The sequence below is a fragment of the Equus caballus genome, chromosome 16 (assembly GCF_041296265.1).
Source record: "Equus caballus isolate H_3958 breed thoroughbred chromosome 16, TB-T2T, whole genome shotgun sequence".
Classification (NCBI taxonomy): domain Eukaryota; kingdom Metazoa; phylum Chordata; class Mammalia; order Perissodactyla; family Equidae; genus Equus; species Equus caballus.
In genome coordinates this window covers 65,497,233-65,517,689 of record NC_091699.1, presented here as the reverse complement: position 1 = coordinate 65,517,689, position 20,457 = coordinate 65,497,233, and the positions used below count along the sequence as shown (strand labels likewise).

At 38.0% G+C, this 20,457-nt stretch overlaps 1 protein-coding gene across 17 annotated transcripts in view; it reads left to right on the top strand.

The window, feature by feature from the left end:
• Nucleotides 1–20,457, top strand: part of RBMS3 (RNA binding motif single stranded interacting protein 3) — a 1,248,509-nt gene that overhangs the window by 995,143 nt on the left and 232,909 nt on the right. For all 17 annotated transcript variants that reach the window (XM_070238087.1, XM_070238085.1, XM_070238082.1 and 14 more), the window contains one exon: nucleotides 10,866–11,023. In XM_070238087.1, the coding sequence (XP_070094188.1) occupies nucleotides 10,866–11,023 (158 nt within the window). The remainder of the gene's footprint in view (nucleotides 1–10,865; nucleotides 11,024–20,457) is intronic.

Genomic DNA, 20,457 nt, shown 5'->3' with positions numbered 1-20,457 from the left:
ACTGGAAGAGTGTGGAAGGCAGATATCTATATTCTTGGCTGCCCTAATGTGTTAGCTAACAGAAATAGCTCTTTATTGTTGACATTTGGTTGTAAACTATCCACTAGGCTGAACTCCCTAAGGTAGGCAGGGATCATGGCCTATCACGTTTGTGTCCCCAGGATTTAACTTAGTGGCTGGCATATACTAGAAGATTAAATGTTTAATGTGTGGGTGAATGAAGGTCGATAGTAATGATGTCAAAAAAAAGTGGATGATCCATTTAGTAAAGTGTCTTGAGCTAAGATATGTAAATCAACACATGACTTTGACTTGGGTTAGTGTTGTGACCCTGAGTGCCTCCACTTGGTCAAGTGCACTAGTGTACTGGGCCACAGAACTTCTGTATATAGAACTGAATGGAAAACTGAGAGGTAAGCCTTCCTTTTTCATTTCTAGGCAGTCTTGGTGAAATCGTTTAACTCACTGTTGAGTCATATTAAGAATAAGACTTATCGAGCCAGCCCTGAAGGTCTAGTGGTTCAAGTTCCATGCACTCCGCTTCAGCAGCCTGAATTGGTTTCCCAGTCGCAGAACCACACCACCCATCTGTCAGTTGCCATGCTGTGGCAACAGTTCAAAGAGAAAAACTAGAAGGACTTAGAACTGGGATATACAACCAGGCTTGGAGCTTTGGGGAGAAGAGGAAAGATTGGAAACAGATGTTAGCTCAGGGCGAATCTTTCCCTGCAAAAAAAACCAATATATGGTAACCTACTTAAATTTAAAAAAAATAAGATATCTCTTTCCCACTGATGAGTTTTAAGAAAATTACAATTAATGTATGTGCCAAATAAAAGCTGGCAATGATGGCGGAAGCTACTCTTTTAAAAGGCAAAGTGGTTTATCTCATATGAACACCTTCAACCCACAGTTGTACCTCCTCTTGGCTGTTTCTCTACCAAGGTCACAATGTTAATATAAGAAATAGAAGCAGGACAGTAGCACCTAGTTAGTTTCCTTTTCCTGGCCCCCCATGCAATCCTGCATTGAAAGATTGGTCTTCATTGTGAGACACACACACACATGTGAACACATACTGATGCACCCACACCCACAGACACGCACACACCCCATACACATTTTCTCCAAGCTGATGTTAAGGATCATAGGCCACCAAATGTTTCGCAGCCTGTTCAGGCTCTCTTTGAAAAGACTAGGGTTAAATAAACCTAGGATATGCCATCCTTCACTTAGACTGACAGGATTTAAACGTACAGCTGAATTTGTTTTTTTTTAAAGTGCTGATGTAGAGCTGACTGCTTCCTCTTCCTCTGTAACATGTGAAATGTGCGTTGCTTCACAAAGACAGTTTCCTGTGAAATTGATATTGGACAATTTAGGAATAAAAGTAGATTCAAGCAAAACAGCAATGCAGGGGCTGGCCCCGTGGCCGAGTGTTTGGTTTTGCGTGCTCTGCTTCCACAGCCCAGGGTTTGACTGGTTTGGATCCTGGGTGTGGACATGGCACCACTTGTCAGGCCATGTTGGGGCAGTGTCCCACGTGCCACAACTAGAAGGACCCACAACTATAATATGCAACTATGTACTGGGGGAATTTGGGGAGAAAAAGCAAAAAAAAAAAAAAGGCAGATTGGCAACTCAGCTCAGGTTAGCTCAGGTGCCAGTCTTAAAGAAAAAAAACAGCAATGCAACAGCAACATTTTGTATACAAAGCTGGGTTTTTTTCACTTTATATATATTAAACATACATATGTATTTTTAATTTATCCTTATGTAATAGAGGTTAGAAGAAACTAGCTGGGTATGTTTTTCTTACTAACTTGGGAAATTTTATTGCTCTAGCCTTACAAGTAAGACTTAACTTTGGGTCTTCTTTCACTACCTCATTTCCTCAATCTGATTAAGTGATTTCCATTCTTAGTCAGAAAGGTAAATTGTGCCGCTAAGTAGGTTTACACGTTGAACACCTGTAGGAATCCATCCACTGGTGACTCCTTCCTCTTGATCTCTCAGAAAAAGTTGTAAGGCAGCCATTAAACACACTGCTCTTATCTTGAAATCTCAGGCATCTGATCCAAATAGATTGGGATTTGAATTCTAGTTGGATTCCTTAATAGCTGTGTGATCTTGGGCAACTGCGTAGTTTCTTATGACCTCAGCTTTCTCACATGTAAAATGAGGACATTAACTGTATTTATCTCAAGGGTTGTTTTAAGGACTAAGACCATAATAAGTTTAAATAACTTTAAAGCATAGTGTTTGGCACATAGTAAGCTTAAAATTAGTATTAGATCATATTGTACCATAAAACAGTAATAATATGAATCCTATCTGATGTGGGGGAGGAAGAACTATTCCTCTACCCTCTAGGTTCTTCTGGCTGGTCTAAGAATTAAATTGACGTGAGACAAACTTACAGGAGAAAATCAAACAAATTTAATAGCATGTATACATGGGAGAAACCCCCCAAAATTGAGTAACTCATCAAAATGGCTGAAGCCACCACCTTAAATACCATCTTCGGCTAAAGACAAAGGAGGATGTCTGGGGTAGTGGTTTGGGACTTCAAAGGGGAGGAAGGCAATTCACGTGGAGATGGAAAAGCAAATATTTGGTAAAGAAATGTTTGCCATGCCTTGCAAAGACAATGGGACCTGGAGAGGACTTTGATCAAATGTGCCTTGCTAGGTTCCTCCCTGTCTACCACATCTGGTACATATTATACTAGTTCTCTATAGTATTATCTCCTTCCTAGAACAGGCCTTCTATCTTAAATTCTTTTTTTTTTTTTTTTTTGCTTTTTCTCCCCAGTTGTACATTTTAGTTGTGGATCCTTCTAGTTGTGCTATGTGGGACACCACCTCAACATGGCCTGATGAGCTGTGCCATGTCCGCGCCCAGGATCCAAACCAGCGAAACCCTGGGCTGCCAAAGTGGAGCACGCGAACTTAACAACTGGGCTGCAGGGCCAGCCCCTCTTAAATTCTTTTAGGTAGTTAGGGGGAAGGTCAAAGTTTCTTTCTGAGTCTTTTGTTCCTAAAAATAATCAAGACAAAGAGACACATTTTGGGATGGCAAATTCTGATCCCCCACACCAACAACAAGTAATTTATAGGATGTGATAATAATGTTAATCTTATGTAGCAATGAATATTTCAGCATAAGTATTTATACTAAAAATTTATTTGTTGTTTACAGGAAATTTAAATTTAACAGGGTGTCTTGTATTTTATCAGGCTGCTCTAATTTTGTAGGACATAGTGTTTGCCACGTGAGCTCTGTTGCATAATTCCAAGAGTCACCATTAGTGCTGTGGTTGTAGGGGTGCCATTTACATAGAGTACAATGAGAATGGTTGCCCTTGAGTGGAACTCTATCTCCCTAACATCCTTTACATCTCAGTGATCCATTTGTGGGTGTATACTAAATATGCTTGTGAGCCTAAGCTGTCATATTCTAGGCAGAAGATATAAAAATGGTTTGCATCTGTTCTATATTTGTTGTGATTATTCCAGAATAAATTAATAGGGTACCATAGTAAACTTATGACCATATTCATGTCATTTCCATAATTCCAGTTGTTTGAAGGAGGAACATGGTCATTATCAACAAATCGGGTGACAACTTCCTATCCCAGAGTTCACAGCAGGCTGATAAAATAGATATAATAGGTATCTCTGGGAAGCCCCTTCAGCAAGGTGAATTAGACTCTGAGAAGATGTGGTGCGATTTGTTTACAATATTGAGTAGTTCTCTATAGTTTTGTTTCCTGTTCTTATTTTTGACTGTCAGGACCCTGAGTACAAAAGCATACATATTTGTGATATAGTAATATATTACAATAAAAACTATAGAGAGATCTCAATATTGTAAAATGTTAATTTAGCATTTTCTCACAGGAGAAACCATCACATCAGGGCTGATAACGTGATACTGAGCTCGAGTTCATGAGGTGCATGTGGAGGGAGAAGTCAAGGAAAGCCAGGAATCCAATCTGGCCACCTGTTCCAGGACCACAGGTAATACAAATTCAGTTGTAAAGACTCAAGAGGCTCATTTAATCATTCACTGCTCATCTCAACTTGAGGCTGATCTAGAAATGAAAGCCAGCCACAGCCTTAAGGAACAGGACAAATGACAGGTGGTTCAGGTTGTCCTGTGCACTGGCCATGGTTTCATAGTCAGGCCTCTGCTGAGTTTGTTATCTAGAATTAAACCCTCTGAACTTGAGGATGTGAGCTCCAATTGCCAGTGCTGTGCTTACATTAAATCTAAAATAATTAAATGCTCTTTTAAAACATATGTCCTGTAGGGAAATTGTTCTTAATGGTGCCTAGAGAGGAAAAACTCATAGTCACCCTCCTCTTACTTCATCACCATGTGAAGCTAGAAGAGAAATCACCCTCTCTCTTTTAGTGGAGGGAGAAGGCAATTGAAAACACAGGGCAGCCCCCTTCACCGCTTAGCAAACAGGATGGAGGACACCTTTATTAGTCACCATTTAGGAGTGAAAACCTGCTTCTTGGCTGTCCTTCTTTACTCTTCCTTTTGCTCTTTAGTGCATTATCTGGGATGTATGCTCCTGGAGCACCTGTCTTAGAGGAAGACTGTGCCTCTCTCTTTACAAAGGCTATGGCTATGCGGCTAGGGAATGAAGAAGTCCTAGTGTGACGGTCAGAGCTGAGCATGTGTCCTTATGTTTTCACAGCAATACAGACTTGACAAAATTAATACATTGTATTAGTTACGGTTTTCCAGAGAAACAGAACTAATAGGAGATATACATGTATTTATTTATTATATGATTATTATATGAAATCCACTCACAGGATTATGGAGGCTGACAGGTCCCAAGATCCACAGTCAGTAAGCTGGAGACTTGGTGGGGGGGCAATGGTGTATTCCAGTGTGAACCCAGCAGGCTTGAGATCCAGAAAGAAGCAATGTTTCAGTTTGCGTCCAAAGGTGGGAGAAAAACTCCTGATGTCCCAGCTTAAAGGCCATCAGGAAGGATGAATTCTCTCTTAATTCAGAGGAGGATCAACCTTTTTGTTCTCTTCAGGCCTTCAATTGATTGGATGAGACTACCCACATCAGAGAGGACCATCTGTTTCATTCAGTCACTGATTTGGATTCAAATGTTAAACTTATCCAGAAAACACTCTCACAGATCTATCCAGAATATTGTTTGACCAACTATCTGGGCACCTTGCGGCCCAGTCAAGTTGACATATAAAATTAACCATCACACGTATGTACAAGACTGAAGCCAAGTATGGCCAGTATGGCTGGCGTCCTGCAGATCTCATCTAGAGGTACTCTAACTCCAACAGCCCTGCACCAGATGTGCTGAGAATACTACTGGAAGGGTGAGAACATCTTTGTACAAAATTAGTGTTAAACTAATTCCAAAACTTCTGCCTCTTCCTGGGCAGCTCTGACAGGGTAGGTTCTGACTCCTTACTTGTGTTTTCAGGGTGAACGAAAACATTAAGTTTGTATCATTATTAATTTTTGAAATGCTACAGCATTTCAAATAGACTATTCCATTAAAAAACAATTCCTCCGTTGTGTCCTCATTGATTTTCCTTTCCACAGGTGAAATCCATTGAATAACAGTATTTATAGGCAATCTTGAGTTGGTGTAGTGTAGTAGAAAGAGGACTAGATCAAGAGTCAAAGAATATCCCTTTTGATGTCATTTATTCGCTTACTAGCCATGGGACTTTGGTACTGTCTTAAGATCTCAGAACTGATATCATTTGTAGAGTGGAGATGATAACTCTTGCCCTATCTCCCTCATAGGGTTATTATAAAGGGCCACATGAAATAAATTGACCCTGAAACACTTTGAATACTGTAAAATTCTGCTCTATGTAAGGTAATAGTCTTGTTATCTTCAGTCTATATGAACATCTCTCTCAGTATGTTTTTAAAATATTACAGTCATAGGTTTGCTTTAGAGTTGTTTCGAACTTCCTCAGGATATTTCTGGATGTTTTGTCATTACTGCTCAGGATAATTCATCTTGAGACAGCTCTGTCTACCTTATAGTTCAAAAATGACCATAACTTGTTTACACAAAATTTTGTGATTAAAAAGGACTTAATAATATATAAAGCAAGCAAAAGCTAACAACTTACTAAGACCCATAGAGTATTACATTATGATGGAAAAAAATGGGAATATAGTCCCCTAAAACAGTATTACTTAACGTTTGGGCCACCAAATGGTATCTGTTCCCAATGAAATAAGTACAGAAATTGAGAGTAAGCATTTAAAATCTTTTATAACAATTTCACATTAACATGACATTGAATCCAGATGCAACTTTGGTTTGTTGAAGGTAATAATAAAAAAATTGCAAGTTGCATTTTGCGTATTTTAAAATTTATTTTCTATTAATTATTTTTATTGTATTTTACAAATATGGGCCTATGACAGATTGAAAACAAAATTGGTCCTCACCCCAGGTAGCTTGAGAAACATTGCTCTGAAGTCTCTAATGCTAATAACTACTTCCTAAATATTTAAATGTGTTTTTGTCAAGCATGAGTGTTATCAGATTAAGTTTTAAAATCTTGTTCTACTAACTTCTTTTTCAGCATGATGTATATAAAATAGCCATAATTCATATCCAAACAACAGAGCCCCAGATATAACCCTTGATCTAGGTACAGGCAGTGACTTTTTGTCCTCCATTTGTATTCATATGCTTAGCTACCTTGAAATGTTCTGAAGTTCTCAAGTTGTCTTAAACTGTTAAAAAGCAAATGAGTGCCCATAAATCTTATTTAGGCAGTTTACAAACATTGAAAACCCAAGAAAAGGGAAGTCATTTCAGGAAAAAAAGAATTATTTACATATTCTTTTTTCATTTTTGTTTTTGCTGAGGAAGATTCTCCCTGAGCTAATGTCTGCTGCCAATCTTCCTCTTTTTTTGTATGTGAGCCACCACCACAGCATGGCCACTAACAGACGAGTGGTGTAGGTCCACACCTGGGAACTGGGTCGGGGTTGCTGAAGTGGAACGTGCCGAACTTAACCACTAGGCCCCTAGAGCTGGCCATACATATTCTTGAGTGAAATAACATGTCTCTGCTCCTGTTTACAATGAAGAGGGTGCTTTTCTAACTTTTTCACCATCTTTTGGCAAAACTAAATAATAAATCAAGAAATCCCTGTACAGATGAAAAGATGTAGAAACAGATCAAAATAAGGCAGTTACTTATGATGACACGGTCAGTTAAATGTAATAGATCATGAATTGTAGTCATATACTTTCACAGACTAGTACACACTGCAGGGTATTCATTCAGTGACTCTGTGTGAAATGCCGCCTAAAGCTAGGAACTTTTTTTAAAAAAATAGCTTTAACTCAATGAATAAGCAAAAGTGATTTAACAAGGAATTCAGAGATATTTATTTCTGTCTGTACTAATATTCCTTTGGACCACAAACTGCTGTCCACTATTCATTGGATTTTAAGAGAAAAGGCAGTGTCATGAAGTGGTAAGAATGTTTGACCAGGTTTAAAATGACATGGGTTCTATTTCCAGCCAGTTACTAATTAGCTGGGCAGTCTTGAGCAAGTCATAACCACTCCTCTAGCTTCTGTTTTCTTCCATCTATTAGATGATCAGATAGAATAAGATACCCCCTTAGATCCATTCTGGAGCTAAATGATTCTAAAAATTTAAGTTAAAAAAGACTTTTAAACAAATCTTTTAGATTGTAATTATCACATAAGAAGATTTTTTTGGAAGGTTAAAAGGAAAGTGTTCCTTAGTACATAATGCCAAAGAACCTTTTGAAAGGGATCATCTATTTACATAAACCTGATACATAAATAAAGTTGAAAGTAAAAATATGAATGTATATATTATTTTGAAGTTTATTCTATACAGAAATTAAATTCTATTGTCAAATGAACACACATATTCAAGACCAATACTGCATTTCAGAGGACGGAATTACTTAACAACACTGTGCAACACTATATTCTTTCTGTGAATACAAATTAAGGAATGACACTATCCAGTGCTATATTCTCTCTGCGAATACAAATTAAGGAGTTGGCCTTGCTGTTTGAATTTGGATTCAGAAAATAGCTTACTGGGCAATCCCTTATGTACTAAGCTCTGGGTGTTTATTGCACATCATTTTGAGAAGCTGCAATGCATGCTACACTTGGAGAATTTGGAAATGGATTTGAATCAGGGTAAACTGGTACATTGCTGCCTAGAGAAAATGAAAAAGTCTGTATAGTACCCTGGAACAGTGGGATTGGTTGCTTCTGGTTATTTAGCCTGATTGAGGATGAAGGGGTGTGGAATGTTGGGTAAATTCCAATCCATTCACGGGACTGCCATGTGCTGAAGCCCACTCTTAAGAAGCTCTGGGTTAACGCAGGTGCTCCCAAGCTGTGGAATATGTCTCTCTCATGGAACTTGAGTTGATCTAGGCGTGTAGCATCCGGGAATCACATCATAAGAAAATTGTTCTTTTCTTGATTCTTTCTCAGTTCTGATTCTTCCCAGGAAAAAATATTCCACCTGGTGTTAGTGTGCTTCTCACACCTCTCTTACAATTTAAATTTAAAATTTAGTTACAAATTTTATTTGTAACTAAGAGAATCAACTGAAATGGTCAAAGCCTTCTGTAAACAAACAGTATCTAGCTATAATTTAAGAACATCGATTCGTTCCCTCTTCTTACAGTAACCTATTTCTGCCAAGTGATACTAGCTTTTCGCTTACAGTAGCAACATAAAATTATCTTTTTAAATGAACTCATTTAAGACCAAAGGTATTGATGTAAAGAAAACTTTCAAGTAAATTAAATAATAGTACATGGCTGGCAAAATTTTCTAAGATGATATGAAATGACTAAAGCTTGGGAAATGTTGGGCTAGTGGAAAATACACTGAGCTGGAAAATAAGAAACTTGGTTGCTCCATCTAGTTCTAACCCTGTCACTAATTATCAGATTGTGCTTGGGCAAGATGATGAATCTTTCATGTCTCCATTTCCTCATTATCCAATAAGTGTAATGATATTTGCTAAGCTACCTTTGGAGTGAGGATGTGAAGATTAAAATCAACTGATAGGTAGTGAAATACTATAAAAGTTGAAAATTGTATGTACATAAGGTTTATTATCATGTATCTGAAACATCACTTTTCCTTCTCTCTTTTTTTCACCATCCCAGCAACAAAAAAAGAGAAAAATGATTATGACCATTTAGGAAAGGATAATATTATCTCCGTTTTCTCTCTTGGATCATGCCATTTATTAGTAGTGGGTATGTGTGTGCATGTGTGTGTGTGTGTGAGAGAGAGAGGGAGAAACAAAGAGAGAGAGAGCAAGAGAGACTGACTACAGTTGTACAGTTTCTACATCTGTACTATTCCTAAATACTAAAGCTGTGTTGTCATTTTCTGATTGAGTATACGTTTATTTTCCATAGTGATAAAAACAGTTTAAAAACTAAACTATGTTTAAAAAATGAACCTAATAATAGATCTTATTTGTCTCAAAGCTTAATAAAAATATTATGACCTGTCTGAATGTTTAGAGCTGTTAAAGATAATGGAGTTTAGCTTCATATCAAAATTGTTGATTGACCTGAAGTAATATTTGGAATCTTGCTTATTGTATTTTTTCATTGTGCTTAAACCTCAAATTTTCTACAGAATATGATATCATCTCTTCACAAAAGGTATTTTACTATTACATAATGTCATTTCCTATACACTTCAGAATTTCTTTTTCCAGTTTAATCTCCCTTATCCTTGAAGTTAAGATTGTTGTTTTTGGTTAAAATATAATGATTCAGTTAAATATCTGATATTAATGATTAATCATGTCAGATTTATGGGTTTTATTTTTGAGACATACTTACAACTAAGTTCTATCTTATTAATTCTTTACATGAAATAGAGAACATTCATGCACATAGAAACAATGCTAGCGATTGTTGTTCGATTCTCCATTCTATTAAGCAAGGCTTATTTAAACACTGTTGCTACTGGATTAGAAAATGATAGACATTATAATCTCATTTGTATATAAATATTCATGTATGGTCTCAGGCAGTGATTCCCAAAGTTGAACAGTCAACAGAATCACCTGAAGGGCTTGTCAAAATCACTTGGCTCACTCTCCAGTTTCTGGTTCAGTAGTTCTGAGGTAGAGCCTGAGAATTTGCATTTCTAGTAAGTTCCCCAGTGACGCTGAGACTCATGGTGCTGTTCTGGCACCACACTTTTGTTCCCCATTCGTCTAGTGGAAGACAGTATAACAGAACAGTGAAGCCCACATACTTTGGTGATACTCCCAGGTTTCAGTCCTGGCTTTGACACTTATGAGCTATGTAACTTGGACAAGTTAGGAATCACTTTTGTCATCTGTAACATAATAACAATTATATTTATTGGGGATGTTGAATGAAATAATGCATATTAAGTCTTGAACACAATGCCTAGCATGCTATGAGCACTCACTAAATGCAACGTTAGTAACTAGTGGTGATGGTAGTTAGAGTGTTAATAGTAGAAGTAGTAGTTGCTAGTAATAGAGGATATACATATTTACTTTGTTCAATTGCAATAAAATTTTACTAGTCTTTTCTAAGGAAGCCTGGACAGAGAGCTTGGTTTTGACTGATTACATTTTTTCTATGAGAAACACTCTGGCAAGAAGAGAATTCAGTGAAAAGAAGGGGTGCCCTTAGTGAAAGAACATTCAAGAGTGTGCTGGAGATTGGAATCTAGATTATGGTTTAATCAAAAGTTTATCCATTTGTGCAATATGTGTCTTAATATTCAGAACTTATTGCATTTGTTTCTTTGCTTCCCTTAGCAACAAGAGCAAGACCCAACAAACCTATACATCTCAAATCTCCCCATTTCTATGGATGAGCAGGAACTTGAGAATATGCTGAAACCCTTTGGACATGTCATTTCCACAAGAATACTAAGGGATGCTAATGGAGTCAGCAGAGGCGTTGGCTTTGCCAGGTAAACACTTGCTCTGTCTATTATTTGTCTTTCCTCATTGTTCCCTTTTAAGTCCATTCCTTTCTAGCTCTAGGTCCCAATGCAATAGACTACTCAAAGAAAAAAAACAGGGTAGCTTATCAAACTGACTGTGTCTTCGCTTGGAGCCAGAGAATTCCAATGTAATTATAAATATGTTGGTGCTTGCTAAAATATGTATGTAGAATGTTTATATGTATCTCAGGTCATAATGATATGCATACCCAGTTCCCAGTCCTCTCTATGCCTGTAGATCAACAAAATCAGGTGCTGCCAATTTCTGCCAGGGATAATAAATGCCCAGTACCGCAAACCTAAAGAGCCCATGTGGTGAGCAAAGCATTCAAATCTTTTTGCATTGATTTCCAAATAATGAGGTGGTAGAATTTCTCAGTCAGGATAAGAGAGGAAAGATTTAGAGAAATAGGAATTGTTGGGAAGTCCCAAGGAACCCAGAAATATAAGGGGAGGTCAAGGGGGCATTTGCATTGAAGAGGCCCTGGCTGTGTGTTTTTGATGTTTTACGCAGAACAGAAAAAAAGCAAATTGCACTTTTTTCATTGTTGGAAAAGGAAGAGTAGTTTTCATTTTAACTTTAAGAGAATGTTTACAAAAGAAGATCTCAGTCAGGAATGGAGTTAAAATGGTTGTACCTGCTGTGCTTTCATGAAAAACAAAGCTAAAGAAACCACAGAGAAAAAGAAACTGCTCAATGACAAAGAAGAAAAGTAAAAGCTGTGTCCCCATGGCTTGGTGTGTTTATGTGTCTCCAGCTGACTTCACATGGATGAATGGGTGGATGTCAGTGTCATCTGGAAGTCAGCCCATTGCAGACAGGTGTGTCCACCTATGCTGAACCCTGCCATCACTTGGAAAACCATTCCAATCCAACTCTGTTAACCAACTTTGAAAGATAGCAAATTATAACATAAAGGTTAACTGATCTCTAACTTGACTACCTAGAGGTCATGGACCACATTGTAAAATTCTTTATTCCCCACAATGTTCTACACACAGTAGACCAATAGACGTATGCAAGATATATGCTTAATGATTTGAAGAGAAATAAGCAGAACGAAGAAATTCTCCCTGACCTGAATGTATGCATGAGGCGTTCAAGTTTTCAGAACCTTCTTAACTATTGATTTTCATGGTCAAGGCAGAGCTAATCACACCACCTGGGTCTCTGAAATCTGCCAAATTAGTCATTCTTGGATAGTGTACAGCTTGCTATTGGAGGTCTGACCAGTGTGGGAGTTCACTGAAATGACTGCCATGCTTCGCTTCACACAGCATGCACATTCCTTTGGTGCTTCCCCCACCTTTTGCTCCCCCCAAAAAACTCTAACAAATTAGTTTCTCCTACATTTGTACTCCTGCTGAGAAATGAACATATTTCCAATTCATCGAGAACATATTTTCTAAGATCTATGGTGATTTTTTTTTTAAATAAAGGATATTTGGCACAAAGTGTATTAGTTTGCTAGGGTTGCCATAACAACATACAACAGACTAGGTGGCTTAAACAGTAGAAACTTATTTTGTCACAATTCTAGAGGCCAGAAGTCCAAGATCATGGCGTCAGTAGGTTTGGCTTCCTCTGAGGCCTCTCTCTGTGTCTTGATGGCCTTCTTTTCCCCGTATCTTCACCTCATCTTCTCTTTATGTTTGTGTCCTAATCTCCTCTACTTGAAAGGACATCAGTCAGATTGAATCGGGACCCATCCATATGACCTCAAGTTAATTTAATGACCCCTTTAAAAGCCCTACCTCCAAATAGAGTCACATTCTGAGGTACTAGGTGTTAGAACTTGAACTTCTGAGTTTGGGGGGAGACCCAGTTCAGCTCATTAAACTAAGTTTGGGCTATTGCTTTCTCTCATCTCTTTCTTCTCTGCACAATTTGAGTTTGCTTAAAATGAAGAATATTCTTACATGCAGAGCTAAGTAGTGCAAATTGTAAGAGGCAAAACTATAATCATAGCATGTGGTGTCATGAAAGAGTAAACCTATTAAGTTTTTTTTCTTTAGGAACTGAGGCAGGATGGAAATTGTAAATTATTATTTTATGTCTGCTCTGAATGCAGCTTCTCCCTCCTTCAATGCATTTTGCATATAGAAGCCACAAGTGATTCTTTAAAAATGCACATCTGATCATGTCAGGGGCCTGCTGACTTCCCTTCCATATGGCCTGAGTGACTGCATTTACCAACTTCACCATCATCCTTCATGTCATTATCCCTGATATTGCTCGTCTTCCTGCTCGTGTCCTGGGGACAAGCTCCACTTTTTGACTCTTTTGCTTTCCAGGACTCTTCCCCTGGTTTCTGCCTATTCATCCCTCAGATTTCAGTTTAAATGTCTTCAAAGAAGCCTTCCCTGACCTCCAACCCCAGCCTCCAAAGTTGGGTGCTCTTGTTACAGCTCCTGTGGAAGTTTTGTTTTTTGTGCTTTTTTCCCAAATAAAATTTATCACAATCGCAATGAATTTGCTATTTAATTTCTGTCTTTGCCCACTGGATTGCACATTTCCTTAAGTCAAATTTCTTTTTTCATTTTTGGATGGATGAGTGGTAGACTGCATAATTACCTTTCTTTGAAGTTCCGGAATGGCTAAACTCCAAGCAATGATTTTTAAAACTTTGAGCTTTGAATATGAATTATCAGTCACATTCCAGTACTGAAACTTAGATCTCTGTACTCTAAATTATGTATTTCCCAATTTCAGAAAGTGGCATGTGGATTGAAAAAGAAAACCTAGGTTCAAGTCAAGCCAAGGATTTCTTATGCCTAGGAAGTAAAGAAAAAAATGAATCTGCCTCTCTTTTGTAAGAAGCCAAGAAACTGACACAAACTAAGTATTTCATTCTCCACGTATCTTAGACCTGAAATTCTGAGAAACAGGATTCTATGTGATTTACCTAAGTTGATGGGGTGAGAAAATAATTTTGGCTATTCCATATGTAAACAGGTCCACCCAAATTCCTACTTCCTCACACTTTAATATTTGCTCTGCATTTTCTCAAACAGCTATGACTATTGCCTTAACTAACTTGATCATTCACAAATTAACTCTGGCACAAGTTTTCCTCCTTTTTGAAATATCATCGTTTTTCCACTCAGCCTTTCTGATCAAGCACACCCGCTCTAAACCACAAAACAGAGATGATTCAAGTCTCTATTTTCTCAATTCTTCCAAGAATAGTACATGGCTAGTGAGAGAAGTTAATGGATTATATGCAATGGATGCCTTAGGACAGTGATTCTCAAAGTATAATTTCCGGGACAGCAGCCTCAGCATCACCTGGGAAATTGTAGAAATGCAAATTTTGGAGCCCCACCCTAGACCTACTGAATCAGCAGTAGGTGAGGGGTAGATGGGGTGCAGCAATCTGTGTTTTAAAGAGCACTTTAGGTGATTCTGATGCTCTCTAAAATTTGAGAAACATTGCCTTAGGGCATTAGGACTGGTTCTCAGAATCATCTGGAGAGCCTGTAAAAGATTGCTGGGCCTCATTCTTAGAGACCTTTTCAGATGGAGTTGATTCCTGTTGATGCCTCTATCACACTGTACCGCTTTCTCAAAATGTACTGCTCATGAATCTGCCTTTCTTCCTGTTCCTCAAGGGTAGAGACAATGCCTTATTCTTCTTATCTGTCCCAGCACCTAGAATGCTTTCTGACACATAATTGATCCTCAGTAAATTTTTGATGATGCATAAATGAAATCACTTCAAATTTTTTGGGCTTTTTTGTTTGCTTGTTTGCTTTTAACTGTAGCAATATGCGGGGAGATAGCATTTCATGATAATGATAAGCCAGTTCTGAGATGGGTGTCTGTCCTGGAATGTTAGAGAAAACTGCAGTAGCATCAGCCCAACTATTATTGGTTCACAAATTGTTTCTTCTTCTAAAAATTTCTTCTTCTAATAGTGCCACAGGCATTATTAAAAGAATATGCTTATTCAATTGGGAGAACAGCCAGCCTATAGTTGTGCCTAGTAAATGGTACATATCTCTTCAATTTATGTCTCCAATCTATAATTATGCCTAGTAAATTGTACATATTTCTTGAATTTATTACTATCTCAATTCACAAAATGTAAGTAATTTTTTCAGCAGGTTTCATTTTGAACATTAGCATTGGTTACTCCTAACCACCAGATGTGGTCCTTGATTCGTGTGTCAGAGATCCTAAAATCTCTTTGACTAGAAATAAAACCCCCCATTATTATTTTACTCACAAGCTATACATTAATCTTCTTTGATAACCATCTCTTCAAAGTAAAGGTAGTATCTTCATTTTATATTTAAAACACTGAACTTCAAATCATTGATTTGCATGCCAGTAGGGTGCACAGACACACAATTACAGTCTTTTCAAAGTTCCAGAAGAACTAGATAGTGTCTAAAATTACAGATGTTTTATTTTATTTTATTTTATGTTTTTTTTTTTACTCTCTCGTAACTTAAAACAATTTTTGTAAGATCCACCCCCCTCTGGGAGGCATTTTATAGCCAAGTCATAAACCTCTAAAAACAGAAATTTATGGTGGGAATGCTGACAATCAGACAGTCAGACCCACTACTGCAGAGCTAGCAAGTGCCAACAGACTACCTTGCCTTGGAGGATGAGGAGCAGAGCATAAATCAGCCCGAGTCTGCAGGGACATGACTGTGTGTTCGTGTTATCCATTTCCCATTCCCAGAAACATGAGACCATTTGTCTAACAGAAATCACATTGAAAGAGTGTTATGAGCGGCTGGTAAAGAATAACCCAAAGTGGAGAAGGGATGGGGGGTAAGCGTTCACAATTAATCCAGCTTCAACATCTGGGAACACAGAACCTCTTTAAGAAATGCATTTACTGTTCCCTGGTGAGCTAGAGAGCGTGAGAGACTGCTGAGCACAGAGACCTTTGTATTTGGTAGTAGTTTTCTCCCCTCTTTTGTAGTCTTAATTTGATTCTCACAGAGTTTTGTTTGAGTGACTTTTAATACAGGGGCAGCCCGTGTTCTAGCTCTCCCTGCCAAATGAGCAAGTTTTCCAAGTAAATCGTTTCACTTCTTCTTTCTTTTCACGAAGTAAAAAAATTAATTGTGAATATAGGCAGACAAATATTAGCCTGATTGTTGAAAATCAGTATAAATAGCAGATTAAAAATATTCTTGTTGTATTTTCTTTTAGTAAAATTAAATATCATTAAAATTTGATTGATTTACCTCCTAGTGCTTGGTACTTCTTTTTGCTCCCTATCTTCACCCACCTCCTGAAATGTGAGAACTCTGATTCAGAATAAACATAATGAAAATATAGGAATTTTAAAAATTATAAAGCAAATACCAATACTTCCTGTATTCCTGTGTAGGCAAATATATGATCCTTTAAAATGACCATCAAGCTTATCAAAATGTGTTTATTGTTTGGAATGTGTTTAGATCATATCCACGTTGAATTTACCTTTGTGTTAACAATTTCTCCCTTGCCGTTTTGGCATTTCTTTTGCCATTACTATCTCAAACACATGGAACTAGGAAATCAAATGCGAGCAAAGAAAATCTCTAAAATGTAAACTTAGTGATTAGTAATCTCCAAACTACAGCTGTGTTTGCACAGAAACAGGTTACAGTTGTGTTTGCTAGATTGAAGAGAATAAGAGTTGTTATTCCTTTTGGTGACTTTAATTCCTCTCCCAATTGCCAGCAGATGTGATCCACCGTCCACCCTCCAGCTTCTTCATCTTTGTTCTTGTTTTATGTGTCTCTTCATTGACCTTCATCCATTTCTTCTCATTCCTTCTTTGTTTTCTTTTTGGTTTTTTTTGTTTTTGTTTTTTTTTACCATCAGAAAGTTATGATCATGGCTAACGAAAGCAGAACATTCTGCTTGCTTTTCCGTATATTTGAAGCCCTGGGTTTCAAAACTCAAACCAACCAACCAATCAACCAATCAAACAAATGAATTAAATTGCATCAAATAATCTACTATTCTGGAATCTCCTGGACTCACTTTTTGCTCTAGACATTGTTTTATTATTATAAAACTGAAATGACTAGATTCCAAAGACTGCCCTCTGTGGGATGGGAGGAGAGTTCTGAATATTATTTACCCATGTAAAACTGAAATGGGAGAAATTTATTACCTCGAGATTGTAAATGGTGGCCATTCAATGTGCTCAGAGCCCGTAACATCTCTTTGCCCTGTACCTGCTCTAAGCACAAACCGTGACAGGGACTCTTGGGCCATCCAAAGGCTGTGGGCATTTGACGTAGGTTGTCTGCTTCCAGAAAACAGAGGAAAGACTTGTATATAGCATTTGGACTACAAGTGTGAGTCTCTTATTTAGTATCTTTCCTACATTCTCAGCTTTCTGTGAGTTGGACCAAGCCATCTATTCTCTATATCTGTGTGGTTAGGAACTTGGTTTTATAGGTCAGAAATAACCTAGCTTGCATCTTAATTCTGCATCTCCATCTACGTTCTTGGACGAGTTACTTAGACTGCCTGAGCCTCCTTTCCTCATATGTAAACTATATTCATTCATTATTCAGTTCATCTAGTAAATATGTCTTGGGCACTACTAATATACCAGTCATTGTTCTAAATACAGTAATTCAGAGGGATACAAAAAAGAAAAATATTTACTTTCATGGACTGAGATTCTACTGGATTGGGGAGACAAAAAATGTGTAATCAAACAAATAAAATAATGAATAATATCAAATAATTGTAGTGTCATAAAACAAAATAAAATATGAAGCCACAATAAAGAGTATGGCAAAATGAAAGGCTGGAGGTCAGTGACAGGAAAGCCCTCTGAGGAAAGAGCGTTTACACTGAGATGCAAATGATAAGAAGGAGCCAGCCGGGAGAGTCTCTGGGTGGGTTGGGGAAGGAAGAGAGTGACCCTGGCAGTGGGAGAAAGGGAATAGAAGATCTAGGGTGGGGCCAAATTCGGCAAATTTGGGAAACAGAAAAATGGCTAAGTTGTTAGACCACAGAGAAAAGAAAAGAGATATAACAGATAATAATATCTAGGAATGAAATATGGCTGCAGCTCAAAGAGATTGATTAAAAGTGATAATGCATTCCAGTGGCATTTAATGGCAAGATTTTTCTAGACCTGAGCACTCTATGCTTATTGATTCCTTCTTTATCTCAGTTTTAATTTTTTTTAAATCGGACTTTCTTCAACTTCTTTGTCAAAATTGCTTTTGAAAACATTAATCTGTGGCTAAAAGATAGATCTAGATTATGCTGCGTCTGGACAAGGATGTCAACCAGCAGAAGGCGGGTAATCTAAGTGAGAAGCAGTTCCCAGACTGAGTCTAAGGAAACTTTTTTTCTTACATTTTTCTTGAAACACACAGCTTCCAGGATAATTTTGTTTCTCAACTGTCGATAGTTTTATGGTGTAGCCATCAAGATGCTGGCTGCAAACAGAATTTCACGCCAAATGATTCAGCTGAAGAGACTAGAATGAAGCAGTATTTACAAGAGTGGGAAGGGTTAACTGATAAAGGGATGTTGAGATCCCCAGAGATGACCATCAGAAGGAAGCCTTTATCACCCTGAGAGCCGAAGGCAAGTGGAGGAGTGATTCCAGAGCCAGTGAGAAGAGCCTTGGAAGAGGGGCTGCCGGGAGGATCTGTAGACAGGGAGAGATGCAACCCCTGCCAGAGAGACAGTGCCAAAGCAGACAGAGAATGAGAAAGAACCAGTCAGAATTCTCTCCACTCCCACAGGCCCCAAATGGCTGAATCCAATGAAAAGCTATCAGATAAGGGAGCTGGGATGGTACAGTCCGCAGAAGCAGAAGGATGGCTTCTTTGAGACATAGAGCAGAGCAGAGAAAATATATAAGGGAGGGTAAACAGCAAAAACCAGTATACATGGGTAAATTAACTACTTTTCATTTCCTCTTGACTCAACTATTTATTAAAAAAAAAAAAAAAACGAAGAAGATAAAGCAGTGCAAGGTCAATGATAACTAGCATCTGCTACTTCACTTTAGGATTGGCAATTCATCTAAGTTGGTAGGAATGATGGCAAATTGACCCCCTTTAAAGAAAACAATTGCTCAACTCTAGGCCATCTTGCTATGATGTCTTTTTTTCTGACATCACTTCTGACACCAAATATGTATGTTTTTCTAACACCAAAGACATGATTTTTTTCCACACCAGTTCTCCAGTTCTCTGACATCAACTGGGTGTCCAACAATTCAATTCAATTTTCACATTAACTACCCAGAGTTTTCACCAGACTCCAAAGGTTTAAGAACTCAGTCCCACAAGACTGTTCCCACTTCAGAGACCAGCCACAAATGGGGTGCCCAGGATACCCACACTTCTAGCAGGCCAACTACAAATTCAAGTATTCCCATGATCCCCCTCACATTTGACAATTCACTAGAACAGCCCACAGAACTCACAAAAACACTTTACTTACCTTTACTGGTATATTATAAAGGATACAACTCAGAACAGCCAAAAGAGATGCATTCGGCAAGGTATGGTGGTGGGAGGAGTGGCTCAGAGGTTCCCTGCCCTCTCTGAGTGTGCTGCCCTCCCAGAACATCAATTTGTTCACCAACCCAGAAGCTCTCCAAACCCTATTTAGTGGTTTTTATGGAGGTTTCATCACATAGGCATGATTGATTAAATTATTGGCCATTGGTGATCAAGCTTAATCTCCAGCCCCTCTCCCATCCCCAGAGGTTGGTGGATGGGGCTGAAAGCTCCAACTCTCTAATCACTAGTGACCAGCCCTATCCTGAATCTATCTAAGGGTCCCAGCTTGAATCACCTTATTAACATAAACTCAGGGTATGGTCAAAAGGGGCTCATTATGAATATCAAAAGACATTCTTATCACTCAGGAAATTCCTAGGGTTTTAGCAGTTCTGTGCCAGGAACCAGGGACAAAGATGAAATATATTTCCATTATACCATAGTTGCCATGCAGAAAACATGGATCAGACCATCTCATTTTTCAAGAGGAATCAGAAACTCAAATGTTCATATGAACTCTCTCAATTTTTAAATGTTGACAAGCATTTCAAATTTTCCAAAAACTCTTTGCAATCCAAACAGAACATACCTGAAGGTTAGATTTGGCCCACAGTTTCCAGTTTGGAACACCTGACAGAACTCCAGAACAGTGGTTTTCAACCCTGGCTGCATACTGGAATCACCTGGGTAGCTTTGAAAAATAAGTGCCTAGACTTCATGCCAAAGCAATTAAGTCAGAATCTCCTGGGTTGGGGCCCAGACATTGGTATTTTTTAAAATAGTTTCCTGATAATTTTAATGTACAGTCGTTTTTTAAATAAACTTTTCATTTTGAAATAAATTTAGTTTTACAGAAAAGTTACAAAGATAATGCAGAGTTTCCATATACCCCACACTCAGTT